General features: G+C 32.9%; 1 protein-coding gene across 2 annotated transcripts in view; it reads left to right on the top strand.

The window, feature by feature from the left end:
- The window catches only part of LOC107162015 (serine/threonine-protein kinase S6KL-like), a 66,619-nt gene extending 42,416 nt beyond the window's left edge, over positions 1-24,203 (top strand). For both annotated transcript variants that reach the window (XM_089229325.1, XM_089229324.1), the window contains exons 8-9: positions 23,711-23,890; positions 23,990-24,203. In XM_089229325.1, coding sequence (XP_089085451.1) covers positions 23,711-23,890; positions 23,990-24,082 — 273 coding nt within the window. In that variant the 3' untranslated portion in view covers positions 24,083-24,203. The remainder of the gene's footprint in view (positions 1-23,710; positions 23,891-23,989) is intronic.
- Positions 24,204-25,447: the final 1,244 nt, after the last annotated feature.

Here is a 25,447-nt window from a genome sequence, read left to right as displayed (position 1 = left end):
TAATCATTTACTAGCAGCTGATCCTGCCCGGGATGACAAATTAATAATTTTAATGATCCCAGTAGATATTTTGCCTAAACCAAAATGTACAGTTATTTGGGCGTTTTTAACTAAATAAAAAATTCAGGTCAACAATAATTTATCCTCGGTTATTGTAATAACTGTTTTAGTTACTGAAATAATTTGCAACCCTTATGATGGTGCCATATATATGCAACAGTACAATATGCAGTGACGTCGAATACGTACTTCAAGTACCCATAGTATAGTTTGTATAAATTGAACTGCCTTCAAAATTTAATGGTATATATAGATAAAATAATTGAGTATACTTCTTAATATTGCCGCGCTATACAATTTCACAAAACACACAGGAATGTCATTAAATTAGTATGTATATATATGATAAGTTATCATTGATAACTATTAAGCCTGTTTCACCAGTCGTTCGAAGGGATGATGGGTGTGGGCCAATCGAACAATATATTTGAACTGCCGGTTTCGATTTCATTCGGCGCCACTGCAGTGAGCAGGCGCATGTATATATTACGGACAAAAAGATATTCGTTTTTCGTAAGCCGGCAAATGTCAGCTCCACTTTGGAATGCCGAATTTCACCGAATCGACTTCGTGGTTCACACCCTCGGATATAAGTAGGGTCACTCATGTACCGAATTTCTAAACCATCATCCGTGTGATATATATATATACAGACATGGCTGCAGAGTGGATCGTCGCTTACGCGTCACTGCAATGTTTATGCGCGCACAAACATTGCCTTTTATTAGTACATATTATTATTATTGTTATAAGTATAACAAACGCTGCAAACTTCGGCGACGCGAACGGGTTATTTGGATATTCTCGGCCGGTCGCGTCGTGTCTCCCCCCGCTGTCGTCGTCGTCGCATTATCGATGCGCATATACGGTGGAGGCGGCCGCCGTCACTGCAAGATTAATCGTTTTTCACCAGTGGCGGCGACGGGGCTGACGAGGGTCGGTCGGCGACGAGGGGTGGCGGTGGCCGTGGCCGTAGGACATTATATTATTATTATTATTATTACAGTACCTAACTACGGCGCACATGTGCGCGGCGGCATCCGTCGTCGCAACGCTACTTTTTATCATAATTTTTTTTCTTCCTTTGAAAAACGGAATGCACACACAAAACCGCCGCGCCGCCGCCATGTGGTCGCCGGACGAGGGAAGAAACGCTGTCGCCGACGCCGCCGTCTCTTCCGACCGGTTCTATACGCGCGTCGTTGTCGTCATCGTCGTTAGTTTTAATATTATGCTTGCTATTTTACACACACACACTCGCCTACCGTACTGTAAGACCGATATATTTATATGTGCGTAAAAATAATAAACTATGATAAAAATAGCATTGAACTTGCGCGCCGTTTTGTCGTGCGGACGACGCGCTCAAACCTGCTCCGTCCGCGTATCGCTGCTGGTCCTCTCTCTCTCTCTCTCTCTCCGTCGTCTCCGATGGGTCGATGATCCCCGCGGCATGTCACGATCGACCCCGTCGATGACCGCTCGACTTTTTTTTCTACCTTTTTCGTTTCATTGCTCTGCTCTGCTGCGCCGATGAGATATTCGTTCGTTACCGGTCCCGGCCGACCGGCCGACCGCCGCGTGTCCGGCCTGCTGCGCGCTTCATGTCTCGCCGGCCGCCGCGTGCAGCGTGATGATGGTGGTCATCGGCGCTCCAATGGATGATAATATTATTATTATTATAATAATAACACGTTCGTACACGTATCATTATATCGTTGCCCTAAGCGTGTGCGCAGTGGTTGTGCGCGCAGGTGGTGCATTCCTTCCCGCGATCTGTTATACATATTTATATAATATGGTAAATCTGCAAACATTCCTCTGTTCGAATCAAAAATTTGGGCAATTTTTTTTCCGTTCAAAATCTCCGCTGTCAGAACAACAATACCTAATTATTGTTACGACGTTATAAAACGATAGTTACCTAACCGCGTTTAGTGGTGTGAGTTATTTTTCAAAACAAATCCGTTACCTCACACCTAACTATAACAGTAAAATGCCTAAAATAATCTAAGACCTGCAACCTTAAAGTGCGTGTTATAAGTAATTACTAATTACTAATTGAAATAGTTCATATATAGTCCAACTACGATGAAGCCGCACAAGCGCATACCGTGCACGCCCGTTACTTGTATGTATATACGAATTCCACCTAAAAAACCACCTGTATTAGTGCAGATAGCTTGTATTAAGTGATATTTTCTTATAATGATACTTAACAAAATGTTTTTTTCATATTTTTTTTTTATCGATATTATAAGTATATAATATTCTTACAGTATTACACGCGTCTTATATCATGGTCTTAACATTACTTCAGTATATATTATTGCCTAAATACGAATCACTACGAAAAACGAAATAGCTTGAATATTTTCACCAGCCTCCAATTTTTATTTTTTTTTTCAATACTCCGAAAAAAACGCCATATTTATACTTTATATGCAGACCTTATATGTTCAACAAGCAGCACACTGTGTGCGGCGGTACGTATGCTGTAATAATATACCTATACATATATAGTTTTTATTACATACCTATTTGATATAACTTACATGGACTCGAACAAACTGCAGTTCGGTCTTCGATGTATATGTGGTATATAGGAATGTTTTACAATGTCTATATACGATGATCACGTTCGATATTATATTAATTAATATATTATATTACGATATAACGTTTGCGTATAAAATGTATATATTAGCTATACTTACGTCCTCCCGGGTCATCGTGCTCGTGACCGGCGGCCATGCACTGCTGCCGTATTATATAATATATTTATATCTGATGAAAAAATCCCTTTTTTTTAAACTATATATGCAATCGAGATGATTATTATTGTACCGTTCCACCGTTCCGCCGAAACGTCGACGACCTTATAAATACACAACCCAATAACTCATCGATCACTGTAGTGCAACAGCAATCCAGCTGTCTGTATTCTGCCTTATGCAGTATGTGTTTTGTTTTTTTTTTTTACAAGCGATGCACTAATTTAAATAATACGAGTATAATATCAATAGCATTGGCGTAATTCCATTAAATTTCAGCAGGTGCAACATTTTATTTGTACAATAATCGTAATGATAAATTAAGTCATATTATTCATATTTAAAACTAATTGCATTGTAGTTGCATTGGTCGCGTGTACTATAGGTATCTTTTTATATTTGATAACAATATAACATAAACAAATTTCAAAATCTGTATGTACCTATATTTTAAATACTATATGTGCTGTGTCTGTACTCTATGATACATTATACATATAAAAATATAATAGGTATTTATATGAAATTAATTAAAGTGATAACAAAATTTTTAAATATAAGTTAAGAAAAAAATCAACAAATCAATGAAATTTAGTTGGTATTGTATTTCAATAGGTAGGTATAAAGTTCAGCATCTGCAGGTGCAAAAGCATATCTTTGCACCTGCTACATAATACCAGGGGGTTCAAATGCACCGTCGCGCATCCCCGTAATTACGCCACTGATCAATAGATTCTACGAGTGTGTGGGCTAAACATTTTTTACCCGGGATTAAATCCTCGAAAACGATATTTCGCGTATACAATTATTGTCCCTAAGGCCTAAATCCCGCGTTCTCGGAAAATTTAAAAATGAAATAGAAATTTGCGTATACGTACACACACCCGTGACCCGTTGCCGTCCAGTTTTTACATTATTGGATTTTTTCGAAATCATTTTGCATGCCGCGGACCACTTGATATTTACCTATATAGTAATAAAAATCTATGTTCATATATTTGTCCGGACTGAGGTACATCATCATAAACCGATTTTTTCATCAAGTTCTAAGTATTTCACTCCCATTTTTCACCTTCATCGGATTTGTATACAAAACTAAGTGCAGGTGAATCCAGCTACTATAGTCCCGTTCTGGAGTAGTCACCCAAAAACCTCTATATTATTATTTTGGCACACATTGTATTAGAGTATCGACGAGTGCTAACAAATATTACATGAAAATTGGGAAAAGTCTTGTGGTATCTAAATATCTTGTATAAAAACGTTTGTCAACTTTATTAACAGATAAAAATATGTAGTATCACAATTTTACTTACAACTGTATACATGATTTATACGACTTATATAATGTTTGACGTATCCCTGGTTGCATGAACAATCGCTAAACATTTCATGAATCCATATACGAGAAGATGTGGCAATGTGGCTATAATATTATAGCTCCTTATATATAGATATGATTTTATTGTGTCCAATGATCGGTAGGCATATATTTTAAACTTTATAATGAACAATTAAATTGTTACATTTTTTATGCGATTCGACTGTAATCAATTATATTATTTTGATTAAGTCAAACGATAACTATTGTGTTTCGTATAGTTGCTCGACAAAAAAAAATATGCGAATAACGCGGTTTTCGTGTACTTATACAAATTGCAGGTAAAATGTAAATTAGTATAAATCAATCTCTGCAGTCCACTCTGGCTGCAAAGCCGGGTAATTGAGCTATATATTATAGTGTATTATATTATAATATACAATATAAAATAGTTTTTAGATTTTATTGTGGTGTACGCGTCATTTGCAGTCGAGAGAACCACTATACAAAGTATTATTTTTTTTTTTTAACTCGTCTACGATTTTCGTGATTATTATTATTAATATGTATTGTACGAGTATATATATACGATAATGTAGCCGGAGGAATCGGAACGTATAAAGTCCATATAATAATATTAGATCGATAAACGGGTTTATGACCGCGCGTACCTTTATAAATATAATATAATATTAATATGATATGAAATGTAGTACGTTTTGGCGCGGTTGACGTGAAATTTTCTCAATAATTTCAATCGTTTTAATAGAATGCATTATATACATTACGAGCGTTATTGTGCTGTTTGTAATAGGATGATGTGTATTAAATATCATTTCTACCTTCCGTGCCCTAAGGCTTTTCTGTCTAAGTGTTTTTACTGCGCAACAACCATCACGCTACTATTACGTTGCCGCGTATTATCGTCGTTATTTTCCTACCCGATGTGTAAGTGCGTATATTATAATATTATGCACCTACATTGCCGCCGTATACCTATCAGTGAAGTGTGCCCACGCTTTTTATTATTATTTTTTAAATTCCACTTATATAATAGGCTATAGCGTCTCAACACTCTCAACGACATCATTTACATATTATTATAATCATCCGCGATGGTAATTTATTATATATATCACGCATAAACGCTACGAAGAAATGCCATTTAGCGCATATAATAATAATGCACACCATGCACAATATTTTAGACAGTATATTATTATATTTGATGAGAATTATACGATAACAATATAACATTAATATAACTTATTATAGTATGTGTGGCGAATAATCGATGTTGTTAATCTCTATACACTTTTACCGATGTTTAATTATATATTTTATTATTATAGTATACGGAACATCCGCCATTGTACAGTCTCATTATGATTGTTAGTTCGCATTACTATATATATATTTTTTTCGGTGTTGTTTTCAAACGTTCGAATATAATAATTATTAATTATATTACTCGTATATTATATCATTATTATTATTATTATTATCATCATCATACCCGCTGTAGTCATTATACTAACTATACATTTTTACAGCAACGCGACAATGATCTATATTGTTTTAGAGTCCTATTTATGTACGTATGCATATCTATATCTTCCCATCTAATAATTTTCGGATTGAAGACGTTTTGATTTTTAGGTAGTAATACTATGGTTTACATATTATCAGTAGGTACACCTAGGTATACGTATGTACATAGGGATGTCCAGTGTATAACATTCTCGCCAAAAAAAATTATTACCACCGTAAATATTTTCTTTGGATTTTGGATTAAACATTTTGTCCATATAAATGGGTTTTTTTGGAAAGTGAAAAGTAGAATTGTCGAAGTACACATGTTTATAAAAAATCAAATGTTGAACTTTTTATTGGGGTGAGCAAAATAACTTACTTTTTTTTGAAAAATAACAACATCAATTTTATTTCAATAGATTTTAATAGACTCGTTAAACATTTTTTGAATTGAAACGAATTTTTTCAAAAAAAAATTTTAAATATTGAATTTCATGAATAATTTGTTGTTGTTTTTTATGAAGGTTTACGCTATTATGATCAAATAACCATAAATGTACGCGAGTTATCCCCGAGATTGTTTAATTAATACAAATTAATGTAACTTTATAAATCTACCAAAATCTAAATAAAAAAATGTTGTAATTTTTATGATTTCTATTTCCTTAAATTAGTATTTATATCCCATATTTTTAATTGGTATTTCTTGTAGGTATATGCGAACGCGAGTATGCAATTAGCTCAAAGTGCGAAAACAAAAAAAAAATTGTTAAAAACCCATTACTCGATCGATTGTATCCTAACTTACTTATACTTTTATAATTTTGTAATTAGAAAAAAACTTTTTATACAAAAATTGTTTAAATTAAAACATCCATCCGAATCTGCGTAGAAATAAATCTTCGTCGCTATATATAAAAAAAAATAAGTAATTTGTAATGCGTATGCGCTTACCAAAAGTTTTAAAAAAAATGCTCAACACTATTGCATTCTGATACTCCCGACTTATATATATTTACTTCATTTCGATTTTATAATGTAGTCATTAAGTAAAATATTTAGTAATAGTAGCTCTTAGCGTGCTATGTGCAGATTACATTTAGTCGAATGATAACGAACACGAATTTAGGGGCGTAGTCCGTTTGGAACATTAGTGACCCATTTGTTTGTCAAATGGAATTCAAATATCGACGGAAAATAGATGTTTTAAAAAAAAATAATAAACACGATAATTATATATTGTTGCCGATTTGACCAATTTTACGGCCAAAGTCATTGTTTTGTTGGCCGTCGTAAACCAGGTTTTAGTTTTTCCGGCGTGAAAAAAAAATAATAATAAATAATAACCGTAAATATTGTATCGTTTTATGACGTTTGCGTAAATTACATTCGCTCGCGCCGCCACAAACTATAAATATTTTAATAATATCACTTCCGACGTTAATTAAAGTTTCAAACATTCATGCTGTAATTTTTCATCACAAATCCGGCGGACGAAATCGATGTTGAAGTTATTTATTTATTTTTACATGTATATATAAATTTTTTTTTTTGTTGCAAGTTTTCACTTGGCCTGCTGTGTATATATTATTAATATAGGGAAAAAGTTTTTTTTCGCGCGTATATAGAGACTTTTTTTGTCCTGGACTGTTATATTATATTGATTTAACTAACTCGAGCTAATTCGGCCGGGAAGTCTCAGTTTTTGGACACGTCCCAAAATCCTCGGACAAGGTCTTAAAACTGAGTATAAGCAATTTCGCCCGAATGTTTCATCTATATACGGTGCACTAATATAGACAGGGCCTTAAATCGAATAACGCGTTCCACCAAGTTCGATCACGTTTATCAATTAGCGCGGATAGTGTGACGTGCACGCATGTGTGTGTGTGTGTGTGTGTGTGTGTGTGTGCACATCACGTTCATTCGGCGAAGGATTTGCGAATTATTTTTTTTTTTCGATTTTAAAACCCGATGGATTTCATCTATACAATATATAATATAATCCATACAATATATATATGTGCCGTGTGTAGGGGAATATATATGCGCGCTCAGCTGCAGCGCTCCACGACGTCCGGCCGGCCGGTTCGTGACAGGTATATTATATTACGATGATATTTTGCATTATAAAATGTGTTTTTCGTGATAACTGCGCGATGGAATTGGTTTGCAGAAACCCCATCTATTATTCGAGTAAAAAAAAAAAAAAACAATTTACTATTGTGCACGTGCGTGACAATTTAGTTTTGTTTTAGCCGAAAGCGACTTGCTGCGGCACATATGTTTTTCGTTATAGTCGCGACAGTCATCGCATGTGCAGTGTGCTTTTTGAGACCCCAAAGCGATGATAAACACACGTGAAACTCCGTGCGATGTATCCCTGTGGGGTGTTTAATATGTACGGGAAAATATTTTCGACCCTCTGCAGAGTGTGATGGTGATAAGGCTAATCGAGTGTCACGTTTTTACTATTTTTGGTGTCTATATAATATATAGAATGTGCACGGCGTACAGACGCCACGTGTTTCTAAAAATTCGAAATCCAAATCAACGCTCGAGTGTTTCCACGGCAACGGCTAACGAGGCTGCGTAGGTACTATATAATAAAGTGATGTATATAAATACAACTGTACGAAAATAATATGACCATAATATATTAATTGTGGCCCTGGGTTTCTCATGTTAACCTATCCGAGCTGTGACTCGAGGGGCCGATCAATATTTACCATTTTAAGATGTGTATAATATACTTTGGTATACCTACCAGATAATTCACTGTTGAGAATCTTAAAATATTACCTTTGTATCGTATTATTATTTTAATGTTTTGTTATTCATCGTTTTCAGACTTTATACTCGTCCGTTCAATGCCACACTATTAATTTAAAAAAAAAAAACATGTATAATATGTGACAAAATAAAAACCGTAAAACAACATTTTTAACCTATCTATACCTGTAGCAATAATGCTGTACAGACAGTCTGTGTAAAAATGGAAAAGAAAATATAAAGTTCCATAATAATAGACACTGGCCCCTACCCCCTTATAAACAAGTGTTGTTAAAAACAATACCTTAAACGGGGTGGATTGGCCTATAGGCTTAGCCCCTAATGGTCATTAGGACCTTAAAGCTGCTCATATAACGTAGATAGTATAATATTATAAAAATAACCTTCACATTTTAGCAACAGCATATTTTTAACAATGGCGGATTTGGTTTGAATATTTTTGGTGCCACTGATAATAGATATTATAAAGGTTATCATATTTATTTATATATTATGCAGACAATTCTACCACGCAGGGCGCAGCAATCATTTAGCGCATCCGTTTTTGATCTCGAACCACTACACTCTTTACCATCCTCGCCGGCATCATTCAAATTAGTCTCGATGGTTCGATATTATAATATCATCGTTCATCGGCGTATTATTATAACAACAATACGACGTTTATATCACTTGTTATATTGCATTCGCTCTTTGCGTGCACCTGCAACGGGGTCATCAACTGCATCGGTAGCTGGAGCACCGCATCGCCCCCCCTCGCCCCCCTCCCACCGAGAATGCAGATCGTCAACTTTTGATACAGGAAAAATCGCCAACGATGACCAATACAGTTCGTGCATCGAAAACCGGTATACAGTATATCGTATTGTCGGGCTTTATACGATGATGTCTATTATAACGCATAATAATATTATATTATACGGACGTATATTTAATCTTTTCTATACTAATAAAATATTAAGAAAAAACATTGTAGGTTTGTTCGGGGTATAATCACTAGAACTACTTAACCGATCTAAAAAAAATTGTTTCCATCAAAGTTACACTATCACAGGGGTCAATTGGCCATCACATATTTTATCCCGATAATGAGTGATCCTTATTTTTTCCTAATTTTCTATAGAAATAATAATATATTTTTGTTTATCGCTATTATTTACAAAATTTAGTATATAGATAAATAAGAAATTATCAATTGGTTATTAAGTTCCGAATTTCAAAATTATTCCAACTACGCAAAGCTAAAAATACGAGAAAAATAAGTAGTTACGGTTGGATATTATTTTAGACCTGGTATTTTATATGACTGCAATGTTAGACATCTGTAATGGAGATTAAGGTGAGATAAATCCACGGGAATTTTTCAGTTGTCACGTTAAGTTTTGAACAGACTGGAGAAAAAACCATTGCTAATATTAAGAAGATTGTCTATGTGAACTGTTAACAAAACCCTAAATTGTTACCTTGTAATAATAATGTTTTTAGCCCAAAGAAAAATGATATTAATTTGATTATAAGTAATGGCATTAGTTATTATGATAATCAGTGTACTGTTTGTTAAGATATTGACGACAGATTTTTGAAACTGTTATACTGATCTTGTTATTTTCGTGGACATAAAATATAACATTGTATACGTTATATTATGATATAATAATATGTCTATGATTACTTTAGGTCACGTACAGTTTCGATATAAAGTCTGGATTTTGCCAGAAAACAACTGCAGCGTCTTGTCATCGTGATAATGGCTTATGAAAATATTATCACAGACTGTAAAAAATATTATGTATGCCGTTCTACAATTCACGACTGTTCATCTATACTGCACTCCAATATACGCGGGCTGTTATCATTTTTGAGCGTTTTATCGTTCTCTGCTATTTACTGTTTAGTCGTGTCGCTGTGTTATCACGTTAAACGGTTAGACCATAATTTTTTACGACTTAAGAAGACGCTTCATCCGCATGTGTTGTCCTTGTCCTTGTCTCCGTCTTATACATTTGACAACATACCAAAAACCATTTTGCGCAGTTTAGAACCTGCACTTAAGCTGTAGTGATAGCACAGAATAGATTTAATATATTCCATGGTGATAGCTAGGACTCCGAATTGATATAAAATACATCTATTTGAGAACATAATCTGCGAGATATCGTTTTTATTTATTATTATTATTTTATGTTTTGATATCACTTATACGAAAAAAGTTCTTATCGTTTCAAAATCCTTTATTTTTCAAACTTTTATTAAAACTTTTATTGCAGTTCCGATATCGAAAAAATAAAAACGATATTACACAGCCAAAATTCTCCTTTTTATGTGAAGGAAATTTCCTTTTTTTAGTTATGTTTCGGTTTTTTTCCGCGCAAAACATTTTCCACTGTTTTACATATTTTGTTAGACGAAGACAACACATATACTAATAATATCTACCAATATAATATAATAATAATGTAATATCACATAATGGTGCGAGTATTTAATATAGAAATGAGTTATACTTAGCCATAGATTCGTACAGTGGCTTATATTGAAATTAATTTCGGGGGGGGGGGGGGGGGGGGGAGATTATAGGTATAACTGGATACGTACAATCGTGCGCGGGATTAGGGATCTCATCGTTTTCACAAGTTCAGTTGCTGCAATGGGGTATTGACCAGTTGCCCTCACATGTATATATAAATACTAGATTTCAATATAAAGTTCGTAAAATAGGCGAGGTAAATACATAAAAATAATAAATAATATATAATATTATTTTTACAATTAGGTAATGCAAAACGGTATAAAAAAATTAAAAAAAAATTCTAACGCTGAATGAATACAATAATTAATAAAGTAATAAATATTGTAATCATGTGGCATTCATTCCATAATAGGTACTATTATACTTTATTTTATATCTTATTTATCATTTGTACCTTCCCCTATTTTACGGGCTATATATTGTAATCGTGTATGTATATATTAACATATGTGGGCGACTACTGGTACATTCGGTTGGAGACCACCGATTTGGTTGAGGGAAACCGGTGCATTTTGCTCTAGATAGGTTTTTTTTTTTTGGGGGGGGGGTGGAATCGGTATAAAAAGGTTGTTTTGGAGAGCAACTGCAGCTACTGCAGGTATATGCCCGCTGCAGCGTATGCATGTATAAGATTAGAATATTATCTTACGATGCATAAATTCGCGTTTTTGTGGTCATACACGTATTGCCGTATTGGACGATTTACGAGGCATATTTTATAATGTTATTACCTATTATGTATATATATATACGTTTCGCGCTGCCACGTGTGTAGGTTAGGTAGGTAGGTCTATTACGTTATATAGGTTGAAACGCCTCTGCACCGTTCGACGTTAATAAAAATATAAGTTCGTAATACGATACACAAGTGCATAATATAATATTTTAATATGCGTCTGCGATACGTGTGTTCGATATATATAGTATCATAACGATCATTATATACCTAAGAGTAGGTAATAGGTATTTACGCTGCGCGCGTTCCCCGAATATTTAAAAACGTTTTCCGTTAATATCTCGGTTTTTTTTTCCATCGATACCATGACTTTAACGATGAGCAGCGCTCGCGACTTTAATATTACAGGTATCGATGATGATGATGGTTGTAAAGAAAAAAATAATAATAATAACGGTCCTCTCTCCGATGGCCATTATAATAATATTATTATTATTATTATTACGGGCAATGGGTATAGTACTTATATATTATATTATATTATCATAATATATTGCACTTCGTATTAACAGTGCGCGTTAACTGTACGCCAAGTGGTTTTTTCCTCTTCAAACGACTACGATAATAATAGTAATAATATGTGAAATGTAAAATATATTAATATAATAATGTATAATACTTAACGCTTATTGAGACGACTGCGTTCGGTTTTTATGTACGGCGACCACAATTTACCCAGACCTTACCACACTGATGCATATTTTGGTCGCCAGTATATTATTATTATTATTAGATGGTGGAAAAAAGAGACGCCACTACGTGCCCCGTTACACCGGTTAGAATTGAATAAAAAACCACACCAAGACCGTATTATAAGTTGTAGTCTCATAACGTCATATGAGTTACAGGGTATATCCGGAGGATTTAACGGGACACAAATTCAACCCTCTCCGAGTAAATAGATAATGTATTTAAGTCTGACAGATTTACACTGAAAAAGCATTAAAAATGATTTTAAATCTTCGAAATACTCACTCTGTATGGCGCACAGTGACGCGCCCCTCACACAGCCACTCGTTTCTATAAACGTATATATATATGTATGTATATGATGTTGCACAGTCTTTTGTGCGTTCATATATATATCATATACTTATATATACAGCTGCTACACTTGAACGCAAGTGTTTTTTTTCGTCTTTAACACTTATATACTGCACTATATTTTATAAATCATTACTATTGTTGTTATTATTATTTATATAAATAAATATATATTATTCGATCGGTATTAGGTATTTCTTTCTCCCCCTCCCCCCCGTCCCTCCAAGGATGTCGTGTGTATGACACTGTAACGCACGTTAACGTTGTAAACAAGATTTAAAATTCTATATACATACAGCTATAGTCCGCTTTTGTAAGTAAAGTATATACGTTGTGGGCGAAACATTATCCGCTGTCATAAGAGTGTATAAAATACTATTTCCCTTTTTCCTTTTGCTGTCAGATTCGTATCGGCGGTCGCCGCCGCTGTTTTTGTCGTCGCCGCCGTATTCGACTCGTATATATATGAAACACACACACACTCACTTTATACAAGTCCTATATTATTATATCGTGAGACGAATGACAGCAACAACAACTGGTAAATATTAAAGCAAATAACAGTCGCGGCTCACAGACGACAGACGACCGGATGGGTGCGGGTGTTGCTTAAGGGCGTGTGTGTCGCTGACATGTGTCGTATACGCCACGCAAAGGCTTGACGTATATAACAGATATATTTTCAGTTTCCAATTCTCAGAACAAGTAAATTATCGACACCTGCTGTATGAGTTTTATTTAAGTTATTTTGGTGACCACGATAACGAGTGCTGCGCAAAAGATAATTAAATAGAAGTCCAACAGGATTTACACTATACAACTCTATAAGGTAGTAAGGTTCTTAACTCCCGAACAACTGACCACGATAACGAGTACTGGATGTTCGAGGGTGAGATATCTTAAACCTAGACAAAGTTTTACTCTTTCTCGACTGACCACGATAACGAGTGCTGGACGAGAACATAACTACTGCAGTGTCTTACTACCTGTTTTTAAAAGTGTTATTCACCACAACGTCTCCGTGTCCACTCGTAAGATAAAATATTCTAAAAAAAAGGAGTAAAGAAAAACAGTGACACTTGGTTTTAAAAAAAAAAAAGGAATTAAATATAATGGAATATATCAAAAAAACAAATAATCAAATGAAATTTAAAAATACTGCTCGTTGACTATGACAATAATAAGCGAAACAAAACAAAAAGCCTCGTTCCCGCCGCAGACGTCGCCTTATGTAGTGGTAGCAATTTTGATGACTCGGCTTGATTGCAGACTTCTGCTTCGAATGTTATTTTAATATTTATAATTTTGTTATATATACAACACATGTTTTTACATTTTGAGAATAAGCATGCAGTTTACGCATTTAGAGACACCAAACTGGTATAACAAGAAAATTTGTTTAATATCAAATTGTATATCACGCGCCTCTAGCGCATCTATCATCGGGATGATGAGGTGAGCAGCGGCCGTGCCAGGGAGACCTCAACAAATCTCCTTAAACACGCGTAGATTATATTTTTTGAAATGTGTTTCATTAAAATTATATTATTCTATGACGTGTATAAGTACAGTCGGTTGTAACTTTTGACATTGTAAATGTCGTAGCTATTAGTTCTCCTTCAATACTTTTGTCATTTTTAAATTTTGGCTCGAAAAATTATCTATTAATGTGCAGTATGATGATTGTGCGTGTGAAAGGTGAGTTGGAGGTATACTCCCATTATTACCATCCCATACAGAGTTCTGTTATCCGCCAATACTATGGAAGTTATCTAAAAATTTCGAGTTCTTAGAAATTTGAACACTAAGGCTGATTGTGATGGCTGGGGTGTCGGCAAATTGGGTTTCGGCGACGTGGGAAGACACGGATTGTGATTATTATACGGATACCGCCAGCCCATCTGCACAATGGTATTATATGACCTGTAGGTCACCTCTGAAGGCGATACAACGCCGTTGTTCGACCAATATATATATATAAACGTCGCTCAGTTCTGCTCGCAAATTGAAAGACATATAATTTACTGTTTTTTAATATATTATAATATTTTAGCACACAGTAGTATACTTATATGTATATTATGTCTCTATATAGGAGAAAAATTCAAAGTGCTCGGAGACGACTAATAAATGTATATAGTACATATACATATAGTGGCGCCACGTTTTGGCGTCGTAACTAGGGTGTCTCGCCTATATATATATATATATATAATCTTATATTTTGATCGAAGTTAAGCAAAAAAAAAAAAAATCAAAAACTGTTATCGCGAATTCCGGTTTTTCGTGTTTGCAAATATATAATATTCACCTCCGCGGTCGCTTTGTTTTGCTCGCACTGCACGTCATTATTATTATTATTATTATTATTATTATTACTATTATTATACTGTACAATCGGGCCCGCGTGCGAAATGTGTGTCAAAGGAAAGGAAACCGGGTCTGCTCGGTCAAAGTCGTCGTCGTCGTTGCAATAATAATAATAATAATAACTAGGTGTATTATATACTAGGTACACGCAGGCGCCTTTATTTTTTCATTTTCTCACTCCGGCCATCGTCATCATCATAATAATATTATAATAATATCGCCACAATAATGATAAGATACGATAAGGAAGGTACCGCCGTCGCCAGGCCAGAGCAGCTATTGTGCATACTATTCCACACCACCGATCGTGCCGGAGTTCGAGTCCTGCCGCTGGTGGTATTACTGTTGTGCGCGCATTGTATGTATTATATCTATATATTATACCTAATAATATTATGTAGGTAGGTTAGGACACGCGAAAATGGTTTTAAATGGCTGATGTGTGTGTGTGTGTGTGCGCGCACGCTCAGAGAATATGCCGTTATGTTTTTTATAATGCAATTATTATTTATTTATATATATGTATATATATGCATATTATTAAATATAGGCACTCGCGAGCGAGCGCGCTCACACACACATGAGTCGAGTTCTTTGACAGGATTGACCTCGTTATGTCCTCGAAATGGAGCTGCGGAAGGAAGGAACGATGAGGGAAATGGTTGAGAGAGGGGAGAAAAGAAAGAATGAAAGAAAGAAAGGAAAAAAAAAAAATATATATATATATATCAACTATACCGAGCTGGGTCAACAGCCCCCTCGTGGTATATATATATATGTATATGTGTGTGTGTGTGTGCGTTACATACAGTAGGCGCGCCTAAGTCTACTTGTATATATATTGTATAGTACTCGCATATCGTTGTTTTTATAAATCTCAGCGCCGAATAACGGGATGAGTTGTTTGGGGCGGAAAAAAGTTTATTTTTTTATTTTATCTTGAATAACAAAACGCCGCCCGCTCTCCTCCTACCCACCCCGTCACCGTTCCACGACTCGAGATCGTTGCTGTTTGCGGCCGCCTAGTGCGCCGAATATATATATATATATATATATACACCAAGTATACGGCGAAATGATTTATGGCGTCAAATGAAAAATGACTACGAAAATACAAGAAAAACTATATACACACATAAACCAGCGGCGCCCAATGTGGGTGTGTGTGTGTACAGCACATGAGAAACACTCAAGCTTATAAAATATTTAATATATATATATGAGTTTTAATTAAATTAAACTTAATGTGTATGACGCTGTACAATGTATATTTATACATCGTCATCGTGGCATATAATGTTTTGTACAGCGTGATGTTTATTTTTATTTTTTTTTTGCGAGCTTCTTTTAGTAATATTAAAAATTAAATATTATTAAGCGCCCTGAAATTCTGCGGTTACTCGGATGAGGAACAAATGGCTTTCCAGACTCAATAACGGGGTGTATGCACAACGCATGGTCATGTGCAGGTGGGGGGAGGGGGGTTCGGGTATGCCATGCAAGCGTCCCATGCAGAGTTATCACAATCAAATAGTTATTAGTTGACAATTTTTTGATCAGAATCATTTATTATGTACTAGGTTAGTTCATCATATCGACTCATATAGTATCTTAGTTCATGATTTGAAATTGCATATTTTTTCGATTTTTCCTTTCGGAAATATTGGGTGTCGATAGAAGAATTAATCGAAGTATTTCATAATTATATTTTAATCTAGAGTCATGTTCGCATTATGAGACGAGTGTTATTTTATATTGATACCTGTTGCAGGTTTTGGGAAGTTATTTTCTTGTATTGAGTTTCCTAAGTATGTTTAAAAACACTGATATACCCTGCGAAAGAAATCTCCGCACGTAACCGGGTGGCGTCATTTAGTCGGCGCCATCTCCGCGTACATTATTCGTGTATATAGGTATTTAAAATCTGATACAATTGCGATGTGGCCCACTTTTTAAATCGGCTGGCCTAAAATAGTGCTACATATTCTATACGGGGCTCGTGGCCTTCGTATACACGAATATTACACGTTGGATCGATATTGATAAAAAAACAAAACAAAAATATTTAATGACTCCGCCGCAGTGGGCTGTGCCAGTGTATATAGCGCCGACAAGTGTGGGGCTTGTTTGGCGTAGGAATATAAATAATCATGATACATATGTGTACTCAAGTACTTAGCATTCCTAGCTGTATATATGTATAGTAGCTTACATGGTATAAATAATATGTGTCCTCATAACTTAAGAGTCCTCCAGTGGTCACGGTACTGTTTGTTTTTGTAGGTATAGTATACGCCAACGTTGCTTACCCGGAAAAATAGAACCTCTTGCTACCGTTAACTTTTTTTTTTTTAACGTAGGTAGTACGCTAAATTTTTGACAATTTTTTTTTGTTAATGTTCTTCTTTGCTTATATTCGCCAATTTTTTTATTATTATTATTATTGGTTGAGCATCAACTACATAAGTTATTAGCTTTAACAAAATTATTATTACATGTTTACATTATTATGTGTTAATGTACAATTCAATTTTCTTTTAGACATAAAATTATGTTATAATAGTTAGAAAATGGATCATAATTGCTTCGCACAGGTTATCAGAGATGTTGAAGTCTTTCCTAATTTCATTGAAGTTTGGGCAGTGGACGATGATGTGTTTGATAGAGTAGTTTTTATTGCATGATAGGCATAGAGGTGGATTTGTCTTTGTCATAAGGTGTCCATGTGTGAATTTTGTGTGGCCTATTCTAAGTCGATTAAGAATTACCTCATTTTTTCTGTTTAGGTCAGTGTATTTCGGCCAAAGTTCAACAGAGAGCTTAATTTCTCTTAACTTATTTTCCGTGGTAGTGTCCCTATTCGCTTATTATATCGATTATCATCAGTTTATTTTCTCGCAGTTTTAGTCGGTGATAGGCTACTATTCCGTGTATCTCATATATGTATAATTATGTCACCATATTGTATTTTTTATATAAAATTAAAAAAAAAAAATTAACATTGCTGTCATCTGCAGTTGCGGTACTGCAGATATCTGCTGCAGGTCACTGCAGGAACCGGATGTGACCAGTGAAGTGATTAGAAAAGAATTGTGAGTTGTTCGTCATGCTTTTATTTTAAGTTGATAGGCCATCATATCATCGTACGATAATAAGACGTAAAAAAAAAATTTTGATTTAATGATGCTTGATACGATATTATAAGAGGGTTATTATTGGAATAGCGGACAAATTACATTTTTCCGTTAAACGCAAATCGTATACATTTCTAGCGCTCTGTTTAGTATTTCCCTTACATATATATATATAGTGATTTACCTATTTACAAATTATGTGTTGGTACTGCTCATCCCGACCACTGCCTTTCATCTTTGTATAATATGCTAATTTCGTGTGCAATTTGTGCGGTGCGTGTGAACCTTGCAGGTAAACGAAAAACGTATGAGCATATAATTCGTGCGTAATTATAATATAATATTATAATATATAGGTATAGTGGTAATTAGCGCCGCTTTTTATTACCCCTACGCCGTCATTGGCGGTACCTTCGAGTTTTTAAATAAATTACTGTTATACTTGCACCCAACTCTAACATTTTAGTGACTAAAAAATCTGATCTGTCCGCAACAGATGCATATATATGTTATATATATACAGGATGGTTCATTTAACGTAAAACCTAATTTTTTTCTTTTCAAATAACGTTTTTAATGGCATTGCGCATTTGTAATTGCTTACTACAGCAGAACAGCACTTCAAGCAGTACCTACTCCGATGTATGCAAATCGAATTTCGGACGATTAGCTTACGAGTAAGGTATAAGTAGATATTTAATTTTTGATGTGGTGTAGTGGAGTGATACAATAGGGTTGACTGAAAAATATTGGTCCATTACTACTCTCATCTAAATTGTAAATATACCTATAATACTTACATATACCTAATAAATTACTTGTCCGAAATTTTATTTGTTTTAATCGAAATACTTCAATACTTGGGTAATATTCTGCTTCAGGATAAAAAAAAAACAAATGTATATATGGTTTTTTCTAGGATCACTTGCAGTACAATATAATTTAATACCATCCTATTCAATTATTTGTATTCAAATATACATTATATTATATTAATATACTTTTTCTTTGTGTACTGTTCAAACAAAAAATAACAAAATATAGTCCGCGCGCCTTTTGTGTTCGTATTGTACGATTCTCATCATTTATTCATATCAGGTTTAGATTTTCAGACAAACGCATAATTATTTTTATATTATAATCAGCGTCGGATTTCCCATATGGTTTACGCTTAATCGAGTAATCTAAGGCATCGCTGCAATACATACAAAATCTGAAAGAAATAACTGATTATTTGTGGCGGTTTGGGGGTAGTTGAATTGAGATTTGAGTGTAGTCAGTATATATACGTCAAATGTTTGAAGTGTGGTCAACGCCTTATTATCATCCCTTAAGTATTCTCGAGGCAGAATACTTGTGGGGTTATAGATTAGGTTATTAGGTTAGTCCCTGGAATCTTCGGAGAGGTGTCGTATAATTTTCAGCACTGATTAAAACTGCACCCCTCAGAAACAATTATTATTAATGTTACTAGTTTATGCGATTCATTTAGCCGCATCATAAAATTATTAGATATTGTGATTGTTCAAAGTTTACCTCTCAAAATGTCGTTCGATTGTGTGAATTTGTCAAAAAAAATATGCATAATATGCATAATATGCTTATAGTGCATAATGCCTGAGTTTTTACTTTTTAATTTTGTGAATTTTCAAAACCATCATAGGTACTCGAGTTATGATATAAATACTAATTATTATTATTTCATCGCGTTACGATAATGCTAGTCGTAATATGTTAATAATGATAATATAAGTACGTAGGTATAATTATACCGTCACACGTAGTATAATTATATATGTTTTTCTGTTAATGTCCGCAATTGGTGAATGTTGACAGTCATCAGGCGAATGTGTTAACATACACCTAATAAATTGGCGAATGTTGAAAAATTAAAATAATACTGACATTTACGTTAGAATTTTGGTCAATGTTGACATACACAGCAAAGTTTTGGTTAATGTTGACATAGGTAGGTTCGTATTCGCACATATAATATTATAGTATTATAGTATTATATAGAATATATCATATATCATAAAATAGAAACGACATATTATGTTTAATTAAATCAAAAAATTATTATTATATTTGTATTATTATACGGTATTTAAATTATGATTATTTTATATTATTATTTATTACATCATTACTAACTGTCATGACAAAATGTACTACATAAAATCGCAACATTTCCACAGCTACACTTTTTTGTAGGTATAATTTTTTATCTAGATATAATAAGAGTAGTTGGGTAAGGTAATAAAACATTTTATCGAAATTATCAACTTGTACAATACTTTATACTGCATATAGGTAGGTACTAGATAGTAGATAGTATATGTAACAAAACATTTTATCAAAATTATCAATTTGTACAATACCTTTAACTGCAGCATAGGTACTATAGATAGTATAAGATACTATTTTTGAATTGCGACCATTCCGTTATTCCTAAATTAGATTAAATAATATCGGAATTACCAATATTCACCAATATCAATGTCGACAGTCACTAGTGAACGTTTACTAAAATTTTAACAAACTTTGAAAATTGTTCAAAAACCAATGATGTAACCAAATTAAAAGTTTTATACGCCAAAATTGTTTTTAAATACTTATTTATAAAATAGCCATCTTGGATTAAAAGAAAAAAAATTAAATTATTAAATTTTAGTAGTAAAACAATAAAATAAAATATAACATAATAATTATAAAGCAGAGCTCTAGAAATCATAACAAAAAAAAAAAACCATTGGATGGGAAAAAAGTGATAGCATATTAGTCAAATAAACCTTTGTATGGTCAACGAATACTGACTTATAAGTGTATTTAATGGCATATGATGCAATTATACGAACAATTAAAAATTCAAATTTAATAAGATTTTTAAATTGTACCTATAGCTCCAATTTAGTCAATTCATATGATTTTATACAACAAAATAGGTTGATTCATTAAAATGTCATGGAAAAATCGATCAATCCAAAAATGATGTATTTTAAAATGGCGGTAGCCACTTTAAAAAAATGAAGCTTTGTTGCGTGTGCGTAAAATACATGAATTAAAAAAATTTGAAGTCATGTAGGAATTTTTTATTGATCATTCTATAGTTTAATGTCCCGCAAACAGAATTGAAAGATATTTGCACAGGGTAATGAGTGATAAAGTGTACCCAGTTTTTTGGGACACGCGGTTTAATCAATGTCATTACGCACCATCATAAAACCATAATTATTATTATTTTTCATATTTCGCTTTGTTCTTTTGCTATATTATATTATGTATAATATATGTGTAAAATTGTTGTCTTGTTATTATATAATTTTCGAAGGTTGTACGTGAGATCGTAATCGAGCCGTTTGTACCATCATCATCGCCATCGCGTGTGTGAGTGTTCGCGTACACAGTCTGCAGTGTACGTCTTGCTCGAAATTCGACTTCAACCTTGAAACTATGATAGACACGGTCCTTTTTTTCACGTGGAATACAAAAACAACGCAATTACTATGACTGATAACCCATCATTTACTCAAAGTCAGAAAAAATCAATCATTCAACTTCGTATATAATATATTATAATATATTAAATAGGTATAGTCTCTGTTTTCGGATCATCTTTATTTCCCTAGCATCGATGGCGTCATTTTTTTTTTTTTTTTTGTCTTCTGTTAGACGCTATAAAAACGACGAGTGTAGGAATATATAATTATACCTGCAGGTACTTGTTTCGAAATTAATTTTAACTAACCTGCAATTCGTTTTCAAATCTATTTTTAAAGCATTCGTTTACATCAATTATGGGTATATTATTATATTTATTATCGAAAATTGTTGCACGCAGATTGTTCTACTCGTTTGCATACTGAACACTACATCACTATACTCTCGAATCGTATATGATGTACCTACGCCTGTCCCAGATGTAACGCATCTGCCTAATATGGTTGTCAGAATAAACATATTTTATCCTGTGATAATAAAATATTACCTCAAAATAATAACAATAATAATAATAAGCAATAGAACTTTTATGTTTCAAACCTGCAGCACTGCTGCAGTTGTACATTTTTATCCGAAGCTCATTTTTGTTGGAACATAATTATTACATAAACACTAAGAATAATGTGTTATTCAATAAATATATACATATATAGGTTATATATAAACTCGTTTCCCGCGTTATTGATACATTTATATTGCTTAAGAATTTAAACTTATACGTTTTATACTGTGTGAAATATATTCAAAACTTAAAGCTCATCTATACATTTTTTTTATCTAAATTTATCGTGTGCGATGAAACATCTTTGTACATTTTTTTTTTTTTTATATCATAATATCTTTGCACGCATTACAAAGCTTCGCTGTATTGATATATTTATAGACGAGTGCAGCTATTAACGAATTTTGATTCGTGGTTGATAAATTAATATATATATATATAAAATATTATATGCATTATATTTTATTTGAAGCGGAAAAAAATAAAAATCAATACTTTTGAAAACTGAGGGTTGTGTTTTTTTTTTAGAAAGTTGAAAAATAAACTTTGTTCAAAACTTATGGCTCAACTGTATATATTATTACGTAAAAATGTAAAATAAAGTTTTCGACATTTGTACGATGATAAGAATTTTATTTGCATATAAGATAGGATGGTGATGTAAACTTTAGATAACACATTCATTTCGAGAGAAAAATATATACCTAATAATATTCAAAATTATTTACATATCCGTTGCTTTGATTAATATTCTAATTTGAAAAAGTTGCATAATGATTTACTACACAGGATGGTCGTCAAAGTTTTTCATTACATTATAGACATGTCTTAAGGATTAAAATGATAAATTGATAACCATATAGAAAAGACATCCGGCAGATTTATAAACGTATATAATAATAATATTTATATTTTATATGTGTGTGCGCACGCGCTCGTGTGTATTGCTATTTGTATCTATATTGCTAAATATAAAATTATATGAAATTATAAAGATGATTGAATTTTATTGATTTTTTTACGATTTTTAATATTCATTTCTTACGCGTATATTTCTTATAATATTATGTTATAAGTGTTATTAATTTTTTGTTTTTCATTTATCTAACGGAATTCGACATTTCCTCAGACAGACTATATACATATTCCGTTTTAATAGTTTTTCCCGTTTTAATTAACATATTTTAGGTTGTACATAATAATATACTAAAACCCTACACATAAAAGTGGTCTAAAAGTGCTTAAATAAGCGTATTATATAATTTTGTTCGGTTTAATGTTTTTTTTTTTTTTTTAATCCCATTAAACAAGGCCGAGTATTATATTATGACTGTTATGTGGATAGTCATGCAATTCATTATTTTATTACGGGCGAAATAACGGATGTTCATAAATTGATGTTTTGTTTTCAGTATCCGCCGAAGTCACACGATGAAATCAATATCATGTTGGAAAATGTCAGTAAAGGCGCCACTGATATGGTGTTAAAGCTTTTGGAAACGAATCAGCAATACCGACTTAAATCCTTTCATCAGATTAAAATCCAGTCATTTTTTCATAATTTTAATTTCTCAGACATAACATTAAAAAAGGTTGGTATTTACACGTGTGTTTTTTATGTGTCTGATGTTCTTGTTTTCTTGTTTGTAATAATATATTTAGTAATAATATTATTTAATTATAATTTCCAGCACAAACCAAACGAATTACTAAAAAAACTGTTTGACGAAACAACTACAGGAAACAATCAAGTGTTATCTCATTTTGACGAATTTGACGATTAATTTATGAGATAAATAATTATATGTAACAAACAGTGTATTAAATATTATAATCTTTTTAGTTAAGTACCTATAAAATTGTTATGTATATTAAGACGTTATTAATTTTTTTTTCATCATGAAAGTTGTGTTAAGTACCTATCGTTTTTATTTCGTTGTTCTCGAAAACACAGATATTTGATGAAATACCAAAGATGTTAAAAAATAATATATAATATATATTGTTAATTGTGCCTTTTAATAATAATTTATATTGCATTTAATTTACTGCGGTCTACATTTTGAGATATTATAAAAAACTTTTGCTTACGTTAAATGTTTATAAATTATAACACCATCATGTTACATCGATATACATGTATAGGTCCATCGCTATAGGGCACAAGCAAGGTGCTCTAGGGTGGCACACAATTTTAGGTAAATCAAAGGCCACAAAATTCAACAAATATCGGTGAAGAAAAGTGACGTGTTAATATTTTCGCTTTATTGCGAAAAACATCTAATGACGGGCCTAGCTGGCTCTATGTGTATTCGTTCTATCGTCGTCCATATAATATAGTTATGAATAGGGCCTTGATTTAAATGCACTCGAAACCATACAAATATGCTCTAAAAAATTGCCAAAAATGTAATTTAAATTTTTTTATACAATTTGGTATTTTAATTTGGAATTTATTGTTAAAATATTTTTAATATTTATGTTACTAAAAAAAATTGGAAAAATTGACTTGATGCTATGATGTTAACACGCGTATGTTTTGGGGCAATATTATTCTTTCTAAACATAAATACTAAAATACATATTAATAAATACACTAAATTTGTATAATACCTATATTGGATATATGTGTATGCATTAAAAACTATAAAAAATGACCCAATGATCCTGAGATAAAAAAAAAAAAACGCCGAAATATGGAAAAATAAAATTTTTATCTTTGAAACAATCGTTACACGAAACGAATTATATACTTGGAAAGCGTTGTCTATGATCAACTAAAAAAAAAAAATGCACTTTGCATTGGAATCCGGGCCCTAGTTATGAGATATTATTAATTTATCCATCGTATATCTAAAAAAAATAAATCCAATTAATATGATATAAATTTTATATGTTTGTCGAGTGTTTGTGCTCATAATCGGATATAATATTGTAACAAATTGAATAGGTAACCGAGATTTTAGTTATTCGTATATCTATTGTCTACACATGACACTCATCAGATGTCAATGATCTCAAAACGTTTAAACAAGTTCGAATATTTAGACGACTTGAAAAGAGCTCCAGAAAATATGAATATATAAGATAGGTATATGAGATGATAGATGATGGAATTTATAACTATCCAGCTGAAATTAAATCGACAT

This window comes from Diuraphis noxia, unplaced genomic scaffold (genome assembly GCF_037042655.1).
Source record: "Diuraphis noxia isolate RWA-SAM2 unplaced genomic scaffold, SU_Dnox_SAM2 contig0005, whole genome shotgun sequence".
NCBI lineage: Eukaryota > Metazoa > Arthropoda > Insecta > Hemiptera > Aphididae > Diuraphis > Diuraphis noxia.
The sequence above is the reverse complement of the archived record's forward strand: the minus strand, read 5'-3'. Positions and strand labels throughout refer to the sequence as shown.